Source organism: Pelobates fuscus, chromosome 1, assembly GCF_036172605.1.
Source record: "Pelobates fuscus isolate aPelFus1 chromosome 1, aPelFus1.pri, whole genome shotgun sequence".
Lineage (NCBI taxonomy): Eukaryota > Metazoa > Chordata > Amphibia > Anura > Pelobatidae > Pelobates > Pelobates fuscus.
Genome location: NC_086317.1, coordinates 433,472,931 through 433,492,318, shown reverse-complemented (window position 1 = coordinate 433,492,318; position 19,388 = coordinate 433,472,931). Strand labels below are relative to the sequence as shown.

The following is a 19,388-nucleotide window of genomic DNA, read 5'->3' as shown; positions in this document are numbered from 1 at the left end:
GGGGGGGAATCAGCAACAGATAAAGTGTTCATCGCACAATTACACTGCTTTAGTACATTCCATTTTGGTATATATTGCGTTCACACTTCATTGGGAACACTTGTTATAGACACTTCAACACGTTAGTCTGGTGTGGCAGACCCATCAGCGCCTGAATCCTATATGGTGCCAGGGTTGTATGATGGATTTTGTGGGTTTCCATTCCCCGGGATGTACCTGGGAGTGTTTCAGTGTCTCCCAGTCAATTTTGTTTTAACCATAGTTTGGGTCAGGTTGGCTACTTGTGAAATAGCATAGTCAGTTTCCCCCCGAACCCTCAGGGCCATCCGTGGAGGGTAGGAGACCTCTGTCCCTGTGTACCCTTTGGTTTAGAACATTGGAATGTGTAGGGTCTATATTTGCTGCCTGTTAGTGCGGAGAGATGGTCTGTGGGTTAACGCAATGGAGAGAAACAGAAGGTAGATGTGGGGGAGGGGGTGCTAGGGGTATGTCTGTGGCTGAGCGCTCAGCTTCGCCGCAAACTTGTTTTGGGTGCGTCAAAATGAGTATTTTGGCTTTAAAATCTAAGTGTTGTGTACCATTTTATACAAGTCGTCTTTTCCCTTGTCATTTGTGGCTTTTGTCTCTAGCTGTCTTGTTGGGCGTTGACTTGGGATTGCAGGAATGTTTTTCACAAGGCGTCTATTGTGTGACACATGTTGGCTATTTTCGTTTGGTTCCACATTATTAATTTGTGTTCCACTGTGGAGGATACTAGAGCTATGATTTATTTGATGGTTGGCAAAGTTGGAGTCTTCCAGTTTTTGGCTATTAGTGTGGATACTGTGCTTAGTGACATCCTTACATAGGATGTTTTAGATGTCACAGTAACCTTGAAAAAGACCCGCAGAGGTCAAAACGTCTGTTTTTTGTTTGGTTTATAGAGCCCGTAGGTTTGCATTTTGTTCTTATATTTGTACAATCAACTTATTAAACATACTATATTACTCATTTTTTTCTTTTTTTGCATCTTTATTAACAACCTGGTAAATGCACACCTGGTCACCATCAAGTTTTCCATACAATCTTTAATTTTGGAGCCAGGTTTGAGTTTGTAATTTTTTTTTATATAAAGATAACTTGTATACCCCTCCATGTTAAAGTTACCCTTGCGTTGGGGCACTTTGAGTTTCCATGTTATTCCAACAAATCCCAGTGTTTCCCTAGTATCACTCACATGGATAACTATTCAGCACGCACATACGTATAATGTTACAAGTGCACGTGTACAACAGTTCCGTATACAAATGAATGAGAACTGCTCATACATGTTCGGTACATCTGTTCATTCAATCCAGCAGAGATATACTGTACATGTACAGCAGTATTAGTACATATTTTACTCCACTAGTAAAAGCCATGAAAATTAAATAGGAAAAACTGGTGGAAAGAGGTTATTTTATTCACAAAGCCAGTTCTTTCAATAGAATAGACACTTCAGAGGAAGAACACGGTATATTATTTCCTGTTGATCTCACTTTTTAATGGTCACCATTATGCTTCAATAACCACATTGCCACTAAATAAATACAGGATATTTGTAAAATAGCCAAAAATAAGGTACAAGAAACCTGAACTAGAACCTAGTGATATGTGGGTAATGGTTGTAATTAGCTCTATGTACTAAAAGAAATTTCAGCTTGACTGTAACATGAAATGAAAGCTACTATTTGGAACACCACCCGAAAAAAGCTTAAACTCTTCCACAATCCTTTAACCTCACACATGCTTAATCCTCTGGCTGACAAAGCAAAGCTAAATGAGTTAGTCTATCGCTCAACCAGACCAGTATTATTGTGTATATACTATTTATTTTTTTAACGAAATTAGGAAGTCATCATGAAGTCAGTAAATGGGAGAAAGTTTTGCACAATTGGTTAACCCTTCTTAAGTGAGAGTTGAAAGCACAATGCCTTACTTCATACACACATGTCCTTTATTATTGCAATTATATTATATGCAATATTGCTTCTGGCAAAACAAGACTCCCATTGCTTATCTAATATGTAATTAAGAGTTAGTTATTTGAAGAGTATGCTTTTTTTCATTTGAATAGCGTATATTTATATATACATACTACTCTGCAGGTCCAACTCATGTGAAGCATTGTGCCCTTTTGAGTATGGCACTTCTAGCAAAGATCATTCGTTGAGGGGTATATTGTGTGTAGTCGCGAGGGGACCATATGCCAGCGGTATAATATTTTGCGGGACGTCTCTAAGTGGGAGGCGCACGTTGTTAGTCCTTTATGTGCCGAAAATATATTTTCCCATTCTTTTTGGGTGAGTGTGAGTTGGAGGTCATTCTGCCAGTAAATTATGAATCGCCAAGGGGCATCTTCTTTAGAGTTTGTGAGTTGTTTGTAACATGTTGATAGTATTTTCTTTGGTGGTTGAGACTGCGTACACATCTGTTCAAAGGTCACTGAGGTCAGGAAGGTTTGGGATCTATTCTGTACATTATTTATGGTCAATAGCGCTTTCAGTTGTAGGTATGAGAATGCAAATATGGGTGGGAGTGTATATTCTTCTTGAAGCTCCGGAAAGGGTCGTAGGCCTTTTGTGGAGTATAAGTGATACAGATGAGTGATCCCCTGGCTTTTTTAGGTCTGGTAAGGAAACGTTTTGTTGCAAATGTGGGGTGTTCTTATTGGAGTGGCTAGTGCCCATGGGTGTGTTGAGTACATTTTGTTTCTGTCGGCGTCCAATATTGTGAGCATTAGACGGCTGGTCAGGAGTGTGTTTGGAGAGATTTTCCGTAAGTGATATGGGACCCATACCATGGATGGTAGGTCTTGGGTATCGCTGCATTTCTCTACTTGTCTCAGAAGTACTTCTTTGGGGACTCGTATGTGTCTTGACTGACACTTTTAAGTAACACTAAATGGCTAATGTTTGAATTGGTGTGTTAGCATTTCTTATTGTAAATAAGCTCTTGAATAGGGATTTGGACAAATCCAATGATCAGCTGATTAACAACTAGCAAAGGATCTGGTCCGTACTTTAGGAACATTATGCTCACTTTTAATGAGGTTTGAAGTTTATTGTAAAAGTACTCCAGAAGTGCAATTTGTCTTTTATTTTATAGTTTGCATCATGATGTCCTTTTACTTTTCACTTACCGTATATACTCGAGTATAAGCCGACCCGAATATAAGCCGAGGCCCCTAATTTTACCCCAAAAAACTGGGAAAACGTATTGATTAGAGTATAAGACTAGGGTGGGAAATGCAGCAGCTACTGATAAATTTCTAAATAAAATTAGATCCTAAAAAAATTATATTCATTGAATATTTATTTACAGTGTGTGTGTATATGAGCGCAGTGTGTGTGTGTGTGTGTGTGTGTGAGTGCAGTGTGTGTGTGTGTGTGTGTGAGTGCAGTGTGTGTGTGTGTGTATGAGTGCAGTGTGTGTATGAGTGCAGTGTGTATGAGTGAATGCAGTGTGTGTATGAGTGAATGCAGTGTGTGTATGAGTGAATGCAGTGTGTGTATGAGTGAGTGCAGTGTGTGTGAGTGAGTGCAGTGTGTGTGAGTGAGTGCAGTGTGTGTGTGAGTGAGTGCAGTGTGTGTATGAGTGAGTGCAGTGTGTGTATGAGTGAGTGCAGTGTGTGTGAGTGAGTGCAGTGTGTGTGAGTGAGTGCAGTGTGTGTGAGTGAGTGCAGTGTGTGTATGAGTGCAGTGTGTGTATGAGTGCAGTGTGTGTATGAGTGCAGTGTGTGTATGAGTGCAGTGTGTGTATGAGTGCAGTGTGTGTGTATGAGTGCAGTGTGTGTGTATGAGTGCAGTGTGTGTGTATGAGTGCAGTGTGTGTATGAGTGCAGTGTGTGTGTATGAGTGCAGTGTGTGTATGAGTGCAGTGTGTGTATGAGTGCAGTGTGTGTATGAGTGCAGTGTGTGTATGAGTGCAGTGTGTGTGTGTGAGAGTGCAGTGTGTGTGTGTGAGAGTGCAGTGTGTGTGTGTGAGAGTGCAGTGTGTGAGTGTGAGAGTGCAGTGTGTGAGAGTGTAGTGTGTGAGAGTGCAGTGTGTGTGTGTATGAATGCAGTGAGTGTATGACTGCAGTGTGTGTGTATGAGTGCAGTGTGTGTATGAGTGCAGTGTGTGTGTGAGTGCAGTGTGTGTGTGTGAATGCAGTGTGTATGTGTGTGATGCAGAGCCTTGGTGGGGGGTGGGGATTTTTAATATATTTTTTTATTATTATTATTTTATTTTTATTTTTGTTATACTATTTATTTTTTCATTATTATTATTTTTTTATTTATTTTTTCATTATTATTATTTTATTATTTTTATTTTTTTTCGTCCACCCTCCCTGCTTGATACGTGGCAGGGAGGGGGGGTCTCCTTCCCTGGTGGTCCAGTTGCATTGGCAGTTCAGTGGGGGAGGGGGCTGGCAGAGTTTACTTACCTCTCCTGCAGCTCCTGTCAGCTCCCTCCTCCTCCGCGCCGGTCCGTGCAGCTCTTCTGTCAGCTCACACTGTAAGTCTCGCGAGAGCCGCACTATGACCCCACGGCTCTCGCGAGACTTACACTGGGAGCTGACCGAGGTGCTGAACGGACCGGCGCGGAGGAGGAGAGAGCTGACGGGAGCTGCAGGAGAGGTAAGAAAACTCTGCCAGCCCCCACAGCCCCAGTCTGTATTATGGCAATGTAAATTGCCATAATACAGACAGTGACTCGAGTATAAGCCGAGATGGGGTTTTTCAGCACAAAAAAATGTGCTGAAAAACTCTGCTTATACTCGAGTATATACGGTACTTTCCAGCCAGCCACAACAGCATTTATGGGTTTTGACATTTTCGCTATGAAATTGAATGTTTCTTCACTTCTCATGTGTCATGTCCTGTTTGACTGCCTTACCCTTCCAATATGTTTACTGTTTTTAAAGGGACCCCTATAGCACTTTAGCTTGCTGGAAGGCATTATGTGTGAATAATGTGTCCTATTTTTTTATTGTACAAAAAGAACAGATTTCAATAGAAATTGACACATTTTCACCTGGTTACACCCCCTGAATTCGAAGCTTGCAATATCTCAAAGTCTGGACTTGAAGGGTATGATTTACAAATGCAGCAAACAGAATATATGCTGGTTTTGCACGCTATTTTTATATATACACCAAATGAAAAATGCATAATTAAATCCAAGTAAGTTTTAATTTGAGGTATTCTTCTAAACAGTGATTTTTATTTATTTTGTATTTTGGCACTGGAGTGTCCCTTTAATTCAATAAACTAAATCACAGATTGAGGAAAACTGGGTGATAGTTTTAAGCAATATTTTGCACATTGAGGCTCAAATGTAAAGGTAGAAGAAACCTAAGATTGTTTACTTAGCAAATTTATTGAGCTTAAGAGAAGCATCAATATCCACTAGTGTCTAGGGCTCGAACAATGGTCTTAAAGGGACATTATAGTCCCCAAAACAACTTTAGCTTAATTAAGTAGAAGTAGTTTTTGTATGTACATCATGCCCCTGCAGTCTCACTGCTCAATTCTCTGACATTTAGGAGTTAAATCACTTTGTTTATGTAACCCTAGTCACAACTGCATGTGACTTACACAGTCTTTCTAAACACTTCCTGTAAAGAGTCATCTAATGTTTACACTTTATTGCAAATCCTGTTTAATTCAGAATTTCTTATCACCTGCTCTGTTAATAGTTTGCTAGACCCTACAGGAGCCTCCAGTATATAAGTTTAATTTACAGAGTAGAATATGAAAATGTTTAAAGTGAGTTACATCTGATTGAAAATTTAACCATTTTGTTTTCATGCAGGCTGTGTCCGTCACAGCCAGGAGAGGTGTAGGTAGGGCTGCATAAATAGAAACAAAAGTAACTTAACTCCTAAATGGCAGCGAATTGAGCAATGAAACTTCAGACCAAAACTGCTTCATTAAGCTAAAGTGGTTTAGGTGACTATTGTGTCCCTTTAAAATTTGGCGCTTAGCTAATATACTTGTTTTTGCACCAATGAAGAAAAAAAACTCCAGATGGTTTTCTTTTACTTTTCTTAATTTGACTTGTCTTTCAAGTAGATCTTGACTGTGGTTTGATATTTTTGTTATAATATAAAAAACAATCTGATCTGGTGGCATGCAACAATGTGCTTCACAGAAGGGTCTTTGATCACTTTGTTGTGTTCAATTTTTCAATTAATTTCAATTAAATTCCTTGCTAATTTGTCTTCTAATTGCATTACGTACACATCTCAAACTCCTCCCTGCAATTCTGTCTGAATTTCTCATAAATAACTGTCTACTGTGCAGTAGAGCACCCCTCATTTATGTTGCAAAAAAAATCTAATCTATTGGCATTGAAAGGATTACTGACAAGTATGTGTTAGAAAAATATGGGTCTGTCTTTATTATATTTGCAATTACTGGTTTACACTTTATTGATGACATGACTGGAGATGTAGAATTGAACAGGCATGACATTTCCTGGGATTAAGATGGAAGAGCCAAACAAGTCGGGGGTTGTTTAAAAGAGCCGCACCGTTTTCCCACTGGTACAGATCCATTGCTGGGGAGCAGGAGGGTTGCTTTGGGATCTGAAGCTTTGGATGTAGGGATCTTTTACCCTAGATCTTTCATTTTGGAGAGTCAACTGGGTACTAGAGTTGTGGTACCCCCCTCTCTTTTTAAAGCAGTGATTTTTCTTTTTTTTTTTTCTTCTTTTCAATGCAGTTATGTTTGATAAAAAGATCAGTACAGGCCTTAAGGGCAAAGGGATGTTCAGCCTGTCCTATGCTGTCATTGCCCATTAACAGTGCATCGGCACCCGGGATATGGCGTCCTGCTGAATCCTGGCGGCCATGAGTGCTGAAAAACCGTAAAGCCCCGGGTCCAAATGTTTCCATTTATTACTGATAGCCCCTTAGTAAATTTGTCAATTTTATGGAGTAAAAAATAGTCATCATACGAGTGTCAACACAACCAAAGGTAAAAAGCACAATGTTGATCTTTAATAACCATACATAAGAGCAGTATAATTGTGATGGGATAAAAATCTCACTCGTCTTCTTGGTCTGGCACCATGACGTTGGTGGTCCCAGATAGTCACAACATGTGCTGCTACTACTACTCTGAGCCGTATGCATTCATCTCTCGCATTAACCTCCTTTGTTTCCTTTTATTGTGAATTCTGATGTCTGGGAATCGCCACTCGGGTTATTTCCTCCTGGGTATTTCTTTCTTTTGCAAGATCCATACTGTATTTTATGGTAAAATAAAATAGACAGACATCTAAAGGGGTATCGTAAGTGGAACCCATTAATATCTACAGTGTGCTTTTGACGTTCAAACACTATGTTATTTTGGTTAGAACAGTAAAGTCAGCAACCATTTACTTTCTCCGTTTTCAATCAGAAAGTTATTTTTTTGGTAACATTTTCTTCTGACAAATCACAACTGTGCTGGTGTGAGTGGAATACAGTTATTTCTGTACATATCAATGAATTGGGGATAGTGGAGTGTTTACACTGTCTTTAACCCCTTAAGGACCAAGCTTCTGGAATAAAATGGAATCATGACATGTCAGACATGTCATGTGTCCTTAAGGGGTTAATCCTGATGTTTTGTATATTATCATTATTATTAATATTATTATTATTGCCATTTATATAGCGCCAACAGATTCCGTAGCGCTTTACAATATTATGAGAGGGGATTTAACTATAAATAGGACAATTACAAATAAACTTACATAAACAATAAGTTGAAGAGGACCCTGCTCAATCGAGCTTACATTCTATAGGAGGTGGAGTGTAAAACACATTTTTACATTTTAAGATGGAATCTACAGGATTTGGCAACATGCTGGATGTGAGGCTCAAAGGTGAGACCAGAGTCAAGTATGACGCCAAGACAGCGCGTTTGCAAGGATGGACTGATGTGGGTAGCACAAACTTGAAGGGAGAGCGAAAGAGGAGGATCAGTATTAGGAGGAGGAAAGACAAGGAGCTCAGTTTAGAGAGATTGAGTTTCTGAAAGCGGGAGGACATCCAGTCAGAGATGGAAGAAAGGCAGGCAGTGACACGTTGCAGGACGGCAGGGGAGAGGTCCGGGGAGGAGAGATATAACTGGGTGTCATCAGCGTACAGGTGGTAGCGGAATCCAAAAGAGGTAATAAGTTTGCCAAGAGAGGCAGTATAAAGAGAAAATAGAAGGGGACCAAGGACAGAGCCTTGGGGGACTCCAACCGAGACAGGACGAGGGGAGGAGGTATCATTAGAAAAAGAGATCATGAAGTTAAAATGAAATAAAAATGCCTACAGTATGTACCATGATATGCACTTTATCTAAATTCATTAAATGGATGTGGGGTGTTGAAAGTATAAACAAGTGTCCCGCGTTTCAGAAGCAATAGTGTCAACAAACTTTTTTTGAGCAGATATTGTATTGTATTTTCTGTAGTCTATGTCCTGAAGACACTACTGATTATGCTAAAAGTGTATGTCCTCTAATAGAGCTGTGTATCCCAAAGCAATAGTGAGAAGGAATCAAAATATTGTTGTCAAAGTAAATGCACGCTTTAAAATAAAAAACATAGAAACGTTTTCTGTCTATACATGTGTATTAAAATTTTTACCCTTGACAATAAACAATGTCAAATTCTTACCATTGACAAACAATGTCAACATCTTTCCCCTAGACACACCTTGCATCTTGGCATCGACCAGATGTTACAATGTTGGACTCCGGGCATTCTACACTTTATTGGCATTACTGCGCGCTTTTGCGGCACCACATTTTCATACAATGAGTTGTGTGTTTTAGCGTTATTTGATGCAGTATCTCTCTGCTTTTATAAGTCCATGTCAATCTTCTAGACCTTTGCCAGTTCATGGTCCTTATCGTGACACTTTATTGCTTGTTCTGATTTTGGCTTGTCTTATCATGTTCCTGATATCCATTTTCCCAACAAGGATTCTTTATTGCCTATCCTTGATTGCTACCCGCCCTGACTTTGACTTGTTTAGATTTCCATATCATGCATTTTTTTACTTCAACATTTTTTTTCAACATAGAGCTTAGCAGCTGCTAATTCTGATATGTGTATATTGAGTGCACCTAGCACCTTCAGTCACATGATTCATCAAATGCATTATTTACAAGACCGCTCAGAAATCTTTCATTTTAATTGGGTCTTCAGAGACCAAGATTTTTATAATAAAACCAGAAGGGTAAAATCTAGTGATGCAAACTAATAGTTACATTTAGATGAAAATCAACATGTTATTGAAATCATAACAATAACATCTGATTAGTATTTTTTTTTCTTTCTTTCTTTTTTTTTTCTTTTTTATTATTTACTTTCAATAGAATGGTATTCAGCAGAAAAACCGTAAGAAGATTACTAAATAGCAAATGCCGATGCTATAGCAATGACGCACCTGACGATATGGTCCTTGGTATGTGCACCAGTGGTCTAGCTATTCCCGTTATCCACAGTCCGCTCTTCCACCAGGTAATGTGTGGGAGCATATGAAAATGTGATTTATTATGTTTAATAAGGATGATTGGTATGGCAGTTGAGTATAAAAACATTTATGATATCACCAGAGGTAGAATGAACTTGTTAATTAATGGCTGTCTTATTTAGATGTAGATGCGTCATCTTTGTCCATTTATTTTCACTTATCAGTTGAACCTATAATATACATTTTTAAACCCCAAGTATTACAACATTTAATTGCAGCCTTCACATGGATACTTAGCCCATATGTGTAACTCAAAGGTATGTGAACAATTGTATTTAAATTATTTTGATTAAAGACACACTATTAGCAAAAACAACAAATTATGCCCTTGCTGTCTAACCACTCACTGCTCTGCAATTTAGGAGTAAAATGACTTTGTTTATACAGCCCTAGCAACACCTCCCCTGCATGTGACTTACACAGCTTTCCAGAACGACAAAGGTTGAGCTAGTTAATTGCAAATTCTGTTCATGAATATCCTGCTCTGTTATTAGCCTGCTACAGCCTGCAGGAGCCCACTGTGTGTAATAAAAGTTAATTTAACAGAGTAGGTGATACCTACTTCTAAAGTAAGTCAAAATCTGATTGAAAATTAAACCAATTTTATTTTTATGCAGTCAGTGTGAGTCACAGCCATGGGAGATGTGACTAGGGCTGCATAAACTGAATTAAAAGTGATTTGCCTCTTAAATGGCAGAGAATTTAGTTAAACAGCAGGGGCATGATCTATGCACTAAAACTGTATCATTAAGCTAAAGTTGTTTTTGCTTAGAGTGTCCCTTTAAACCTGTGTTAGTTACATAGTGACTTAATATAAGAGCGACGCAGGAGATTGCATGTTTCTGCCAGTCCCCTTTAGTGATGCTCATCCAATACATATAAATAAAACAAAATAAAATTTTAATTATTAGTGAGCTATTTCCTTGACGTTGGATAATACAGTATTTAGGTAGACTTGAAATTCTTTGATACCTGCAACGAATGCTGGTATAACAGCTACCCGTTCATCTATTTCCCGAACTGCCTGAGTGATTATAGCTCGCAGTTCGGGTGCTGAGTCGACCAATTCTCCATACGAATCCCAAGTAGATTCTCCCAGTAAAGTAGACAGGCACCCAAACATCAGCCGAAACTAGATGAAGGGTGTAACAGGAATGATTTTAATGGGTGCCACACTGGCTTTTATGCAAGTCCCCATGTAAGGGGCACTCCTACATGGACCTTTTGGGGGACAGGGACACAAAGCATACAGCCAATAACAATACAGGGACAAACTGTGACACCCCCAATACAAACAGATAATTCCCTCCTCTCTGCCTGGAGATTATTGAGTCAGATACTTTAATAGCTTAATTATCTCCAGGCAGAAAAAACATAATTTCCACAAAACTTGAAAAGTAGCCCAAAACATAAAAAATCCCCATAAATGTAATATCCCCTGATAGCCCTGATCTGGGTGACCAACATATCCAAAAATCACCCAGATCAGTTCAGGGGTTTTGGAATTTTATGTAAGTCCAATTTTGACTGACCGCACACGAGGCTACTTCCCAGTAACAGTTCCATGAGTTTAGGCTGTGCGGCCGGTCTATTTCGGCAAGTCTTAAAAATTAACAAATGCACGAACTGCACCCTCTGGCTCATAGTAGCGATTGTTCCCCTGGTTCGTGAGAACCAAACTACCGAACAGCTCCCTCCTGGCTGTTTGAGAAAAGGAAGCAGGCGTTCGTACAGTTTGACTGGTGTTCGGGATGTCGAGTGTCCAATTTTAGTTCCAGACACTCAACGACCAAGTCCCGCTGCCTCCTCTCGTGCGAACAAGAGGAGAGCACTTAATCAACTGTTCTCTTTGAAGATAATGAGCCAGTGGGATGGTCGGTGTTCAGTAGTTACAGCTCAAGAACCGAAATAACTGTAATTTCTTCACAACACCTTTTTTTTCTATTAAAATAGTTTTAATAAATTTAGAAAAATAGATCAATAGCAATAAGCGTCCTGTAGATTGCAGATTTAAATTTAAATTGATTTGAATTATTATTCCGCATACAAGGGCAAGAAAAAAATAATACTTTTAGTAAAATAAGAGCATTTGTTGCTATACTTTTATAATTATTTTAATATCCATTATTATAACAATGACCAAATATAGTACATTTTGTCCTGGCTCAACAAAACAGTGGAATCTGTCTCACTGTTTAATGTGATTATGAATTCCTTCTCAATTGAATAGCATGTGGTTCTACTATTTGGAAGAAAGGAAAAAAAATATGTATTCATTTCCCTTCCGAATAGTGTATCAGATCTACTTTATAAAAGAAATACATTTAACCTCTTAAGGACACAGCTTCTGAAATAAAAGGGAATCATAGTTCCGTCATGTTAAATTTGTGTGTTCAAAATGTGATTACATCGCAAGGATAATTAATATAGAAGAAAGTTTTTTTTGCCCTTTTTGTGGCATTGCTCATTTGCAAATGTATATATGTTTTAAATGATTAATATATGCACCATGACAGTTTTTTTTATGTATGGAATTTCACTTGACACTCAACACATACAGAGCTAAAATACTATTTATCCTGGATATGTACTATTTTTTTTGGGGGGGGGGGAGGGGAGGGGAGGGAAGGGGGAGACATGCTAGTAAGGGTTGTCCATCCAAAACCATGATGTTTTTTTTTTTTTTTTAATCACTGTTTTTTGGTAACCCTTTAAAAGGTAGGACCGAGAAACTAGACTTGTTTTGCTTTTTTATATCCATTTGTTGTAATTGTTTTAAACTAAAATTAAAGATTTTTGCCATTGATATTTTTAGACATAGATTTAGAACTAGCCACCTAATATCAATAATTTTTTTTTTTTTTTTAATAATGTGTAATCAGGTTTGGCTCCTAAACAGGCTTTTCTGAATGAAGGCGCGTGCAAATCGCAAATGCTTGGCTTTGAATTTCTGCAGAAATGACAGGGGAATTCAAATTGTAGGCCAAAAGTTAGTGGGTTTTTTAATTATTATTTTTTTTTTGGCTATTTTGATCTAAAACATTTTGTTAATCAAGTCTGTACAGGTTACAATACATACATAAATACAATAAATGCATGCAATCCAATACATAAAGCCTAGCTTCCCCCGTCCAATGCATAAAGCCTAGCTCACCGTCCCTTGTGTAAAACCAAGCTCCCCTTCTCCTGCGTGAAACCTAGGTCCCAGTCCCTGGCTTAAAACCATGCTCCCCGAGGGAAACTCACAGAATATAGCTATCAAAAAATACATACCCTAGGCTAATCTCTCACTTTCATGTTTCAAGTAAATCCATACCCCCTAACAACAGTGTCCAGTGAAGCAGGATTTTGGTGGGATGGCGTAAACCGGTAGGCCACTGACAGTAATCACGAAATCAAAACTGCCCAGTGGGACAAACATACCCAAAAAAGGGGTGTGTCTGCACAAAATATTTGATGGTCATCCTCGCGTGAATGTACATCAGGCAGCCTGACAATCATGCAGGATAACCAGCCAATGGCATACTGTGCAGACAGCCCCTATGTTAATCCATCCCTGAAAGGCAGTGTTTACTCAAACCTGGGTGGGATTTAGACTATGGTTTAGAATAGGTAGAATTAACATGTAAAGTATCAACATAGATTTTGTAACATGCCAGACAAAAAGGTTTCTATTTTATCTTACTCTTAATATGTATTTTTTGGTGTGGTTTTGTAAACTGCCAAATGCTAATGTCTAATCTGTTAAAAAAAAAAAAAAAAAAATTCAATTCCCTACACATCTGAATCCCTCCTGACTACTTGGAAAAGCTCTTCAGAATATTTTCCTTACAATGTGATCAAACTGTAGTTCTTGGCAGGAAGTAGGCTAATTAGTTAGATAGCAGTTAGTAAAAAAAAAAAAAAAAAAAAAAAAAAACACATTAGAACTACAATAAGCCAAAAATCTGATTTCATAAAATTAAAAAAAAAATAAAACATGATTTAAATACACCAATCAGGGCTCCTCACAATAGCATCCCTTTAAATAAGTAATGTTTAACAGTCCTGTCCTGGAAAAAGCATAATGCTCTACTGGCGTACATCTTTGGCAGATAATTTCTCCAAGAACAGGTAAGGAGGTGGGGAGAGTTCAACACTAGCTTTTTTATTTTTTGTGTGTGATAACATGACAAAGTATATGTTGGTTTTTGTTTGTTTTACTTTTTTTGTGTTGTTTTTTTTTAAGTTATCAATACACAGGTTTTTTTTGTTTGTTTCATTTTAGGCACGACCAACCGATTACCCAAAAGATTTCCTGTCGCACCAAGTTCCAATATCTTTTCACAAGCACTGGAATATTGATCCTGTAAAGGTTTACTATGCATGGCTAATCCAGGACAGTGAAGAAGATTTTCACAGGAAGAAACATTTGAGAGAAGAATTATGAGGGTTTCATACCAAACCTCAAGTGTTTTCAAAGAGAGCTGCCAGACTGGACTATATCATCGTTTAAACTGCATTTCTTCAGGCGCTCACAGCACTGAGATGTGCAAATGAAACAAATTCATTGTAGCTTTGTTCAAATGTAGACTTTTATTTAAACAATCAGGTTATTGTCGTAAGGAATTAAGCATTCCTTAATAGTATTTCTCTTCCCTTAGATTAATTTTATTCTGTTTGGAAAGAGATTTTTGTTATAAATATTTTTTACATTTATAAATCAAACATTTACTCTGCCACAGCTTCATAGTCCAACAATTTCTATAAAACTATAAATATAATCAAATTTTCTTAAATGTTTCAATTATATGAGATTGGTTAACTTTTAAATTAAGCAATGCTTTGCCAGCCATTGGACACCTAAAACATTCTTGTATTTGTATCTCGCATCTGTTTAATTCTTTTAAGATAATTTATTTAAATCTTATTTTAACCACTTCTTTAAAGGACCACTTTAAATGCCATAATCACTACAGCCCATAGTACTGGCTATGGTACCTGGATGATCCTTTTACTATTCCCTAGATCTGTGTCGCGATGTTTTTTTAAGATATTTGACAGACTGAGGACTCCCCTTGGACTTCTGTTTTGCATATTGCTATTGCAGACATTACACATTATCAATAGCAATACCAATTCTCTCCATATTTGGAAAGCAATCATTGGTTAAGCACTCAGGCAATGTATGATGTCCAAATTTAGACAAAATTGATATGCTAATTTGGGTGTGTAACTTTGGCAACAGTACTATGCCGAGAAAGGGGCTAGGCCACAAGCATAAAAATAGTAGAAATCTGTTTGGTTTTGCGCTAGACGAAGTTAAGCAGCCATCTTGTGGCTACTGAACTTTAAGAAGTTAGTGTTACAATGTTCTTACATAGTTTATTCTGACTGGTAACATTTGCATCACTGTAGGGTGAATGAAATCAAAATAATGAATTTGTGCAGAGTGGCACAAAATGGGCACTCATTCAAAATTTTACTTTCATCATGGATGTACTGTGAGCAGTAATAAAGAATGTGTATAGGTGTTCTATATCATGTTGCATCATACTTAAGAGACACTGAAATAACCACACAAAATCCCAATTAAAATGTACATATGAGCTCTTTAATAGAACACATTATTTTTCCATTCATTGTTCTTCAGATAATTTACTCTGCGCAAGGGGGTTCTGAACTCGATTATTCCTCTCCATAATACGAACTGTCCTGGTTACCAGCTTTGTAATATGGAAGTGCCTAATTATTATTTTTTTGTCCTCTTGACATTCCTACCCTCTTCCTGGTTGCATTCCTTTCTGGGCTTAGCATTCAGGTCTGTAAGTGGAAGTGAGATCGCTGGTGGTCTAGTAGGAGATGCTGATTATGACCATGGAGTGACCAAAAGAGCTTCTCAGATCGAGATGCATCACTAATGATTTTGCATTGCAACAGCATTTTTCCATCTGTATGTAAAAAGTGTTGTTTCAGCAGTAGAAAATGTCACTGTTTCAATTTATGGTTAAATGAAGCACAACTGCATATGAGTGGTCATTGAATGCACCTAGAAATTAAAACTGCAAATCACATTTTAAAATGTTTCTTACATCACACAAGATGTAATTATGAAGACCATACTACTATAATTACTTTTAAAAATGAGTTGTCATAAAAGCATATTGAAAAAGGGATGCAAATTGGGTACCATTAACCATTTCCATGTATGATTTAAAAGAAGAAAAAATAAGATCTAAAAAGCAAAAATAACAGATCTGAAATTCTCTCTGTTATAGTAATTTAAGAGCCTACAACTGTTCCATAAAGGAATAACAGTGTAAAAAAAGTTTCATAAGTCCAGTTTTGATCAATTGATGCCACAAAAGCGCCTAAGCATTCTTTATAAATATATATATTTTTTAAATGACATTTATAACATGTGTCAAATATAGATTTCCAACAGCAAACCCAGATTTGTTTTTCAGTGTTGCAGGTGGTATAAGTGACAAGCGCATCAACAAGTTGATTTGATTCTGCACATCCACATTAAATTAATTTGATTTATGTCTTCGTTGATTTCATTGGAATTTGATCACGAACATATTGCTTGTTTTACAACTTAATTTAACATTTTTTGTTTATAACGAACAGCCCTTACACTTAAAAATATCTTCGACTTGTTTTAAAGACAGCAACTTTATATTTCATAGAAAATTGCCCCGAGTAATACATTTAAATATGAAATCACGGAGGAGGACAATCATTTTATCCTCCATGTAATGGGACAGAAGTCCAAGAGAAGCATGGGACCTAGTCCTGGAATATATCCTCGATTGATGCAAAAATAATATATTTTTATTTTGTCAGTTGATAATGCAAATGTCACATTTCCTCTGAGGACGTGCCAGAGAGCCTGAAACGGGTTCCCGGTTTGGTTCCTCTCCCCTGTCACCATGCCATTTGCATTATAAATATACAAAAAAATATTTTGTACTGATCGAGAAGTTGCTTCATGCTTGTTGGGTCCGACAATTGCTTTTTTTTTAATCAAAACCTTTAATGTAGTCAAACATGAGGTATGTCTGACGTAGAGAACTCAACCATTTCAGCTATTTTACCTTTAAATTTGAAATTTACTTTTAATTTTTGCTTTAGTAAAGCATTATACATATTTTGCTAGCCGTGGGGAATTTGAGAGATATCTCTATAATTTTCAGGTTACACTCGGTATTCCAAATCTAACCAGCTCACCAGTGATAAGCATCATGAAGTAGACTACGTCTGCATGCATGGCCAGTGGCACTTTAATTGGGAATGAAATGCATTGGGAAGTCTGATTGGACAGCCACAGAAAGTCTGGGCGGGGTCAGAAGGATAGAGCTTGCAAAGGCAGAACTGAAACTTTTGTAATCTGTTTTTGAATATACCTCAACAAAAAATGTATGCAAGTTTTAATTTGAGGTATATCTACTAGACACCAATTTGTATTTGTTTTTCACTTGGGCAGTGGAGTGTCCCTTTAATTAACCATTGATAGAGGAGACTTTGCTAATTTTATTAACACAATTTTAATGGAAAACTGATCTACTTAATTTGCCTCTTACTAGGCTGACGTGAGGGAACAGTTACCAACACAACATTTATGCTTTTTGTCCAGATAATTAGCTGTAGTTTTGCATGCTAGATTTTTCTTCACACTTTAGCTAATTCAGTTTATGTAACTCTTTTTCATCATTATTGTATTACCTAATGTATTTCTTTATCAATGTTATCTTAACAGAAAGCTTGTTGGCTTACATATCTGTTAGCCCCTCCATTGTACAGCGCTACGGAGTCTGTTGGCGCTATATAAATAATAAAATAATAATAATAATAATAATATGCTGTATATGGCATGTATAACAGCTCATCTGCTTAACTTAATTTTTTTTTTAATTTTGAATAAACACCATCTTTTAGTTCTGATTTTTATGAGAGGTTACTGATTCTTTACATAGGGGTTCTCCAAACTCTGGCCCTCCAGATGTTGCTGAACTACAACTCCCATGATTCTCTAGCCATCTATTTAATTAAAATAATATGGGAGTTGTAGTTCAGCAACACAGTAGAGCCAGATTTTGGAGAACCCTGCTTTAGATGGTAGAGCCTTAGCCATACAGTAGTGTGAATTGTTGAATTGGCAATGAATTCATATGTCATCGGCTGATGACTTTTGCAGTGACTAGAGTTCATGACTTATACAATTGACTTCTTTGTTTGATATATTTTTTTAATTTAAAACATTTTACATGCATGTTTTCTCTGGCATAAAGTTAAAAACCATTTCAGGGTGTTCATGGTACAGTTGTTTTGCACATGTTTTTGTTTTGTTTTGTTTTTTATATTATGTTTTTGAAATACCAAAAGAAGTAGAAGGGATTAACCCACTTTTCAGATGTTAAACTGTAAAATGAGTACATTCACACTTCTCATTGTGTTGTTCATTATTGTAATAAACTACTAAAGGATCTAAAGCAATACACATACAATTGGAGTCATGACAAGAATGGTAGTAAACTAGTCTCCGTCACAAAATTTTAAAATTGCTGTCGGTCCTATGTAAGAAATTGCTGAACCAAAGACTCTAGAAAGAGTTGAGAACCTTACTTATTTTGTTAACATAAAGCACACATTATAATACATTTTGCAGTTTTAAGACACAGTAATTAAATTATATGAACTTTTTTAGTATGAACGTTTGTTTTGTATTGATAATAAATTTATATTTAATAACATTTGTAGCTCTATGGCTATTTTTGGTTTTACAAATATTTTGTTAATATTTTTTTTTAAAACAAAAATCTATAAAATTTCCAGTTGTTCACATGTAACCCAGGTTTTAAAGCCATATACTTTTTGTTAGGTTTATTTTCATAAATTATATTGTTAGTTTTTTTTTGTTCTTCTAGGTTTTAATTCCTGTAATTCACACAAAATGTGATGTGGTCAATGCCTTCTTAATTAAAAAGATACATAATTGCAAAATGTCCTTTCTACTCTTATCATTCTTTTTGATTACTTCCACAAAACTATGTTTTTAGAATTCCTAACAAATTGTTGGAAAGTCAATGGAACATGAGCCTTGATAGGGAGCTTTGGCGAAAGTAACCTCGCGACTTGTACTTGGAGAGGCCTGCTTGCCAGTTTCTTGCCCTGTGACTATGGCCCCTGGAATGTATTGCCCTGTAAAAGCATTATTTGGGCATATTGGATATTAAGACACGGTTTCTGCCCCTTTAAATTCTATTGGAATGGATTTGCACTTTCGAAGTAGCCCTTCCGAAACAGTGACCATTCGAACACGTGGCAGCGGTCATTTTAATTCAGTCGAACGAGTTCAGCTGTGTTTTGTCGTCAAGTTCATGGAATTCAAATCGGACATGCGACTCCACGAACACAGCTGAAACGTTACCTTCTCTGAACCTCAACTCTTTAAATGGAGTCGAACACCATTCGACAATTCAAACGCCACTTTTAACATTGACATTTGCACGAATGGTTCCCGTTCATCTATTTGAACTGAAATTAACATTTTAAATAGACCGGCCGCACAGCCAAATACTCTGGAACTGTTTTGGGCATGAAATCATGCGTGTGGTCGGTCAAAAGAGACTTCCACAAAACGTTTGAACTCCTACTCTGATCTGGGTGATTTTTGGATATGTTGCTCACCCAGATCAGGGATATATTTATGATGTGTTCTGGGGTGTTTTCTAGACTTTAGGGGAAATGTTTGCTTTTCTGCCTGTGGATAATTAGGTTATTGTATTAGCTACTTTAATTATATCCCAAGCAGAGGGGAGGGCTTGTGTACTGTATGTGGGAGTGTCGGACATTGTTTTTATTGTTTTGATTGGTTTGTGTC

At 37.2% G+C, this 19,388-nt stretch overlaps 1 protein-coding gene across 1 annotated transcript in view; it reads left to right on the top strand.

Annotated features, from left to right (window-relative positions):
* Positions 1-16,193, top strand: part of B3GLCT (beta 3-glucosyltransferase) — a 366,333-nt gene extending 350,140 nt beyond the window's left edge. Inside the window, exons 14-15 of the mRNA XM_063429471.1 lie at positions 9,366-9,510; positions 13,791-16,193. Coding sequence (XP_063285541.1) covers positions 9,366-9,510; positions 13,791-13,952 — 307 coding nt within the window. The 3' untranslated portion in view covers positions 13,953-16,193. The remainder of the gene's footprint in view (positions 1-9,365; positions 9,511-13,790) is intronic.
* Positions 16,194-19,388: the final 3,195 nt, after the last annotated feature.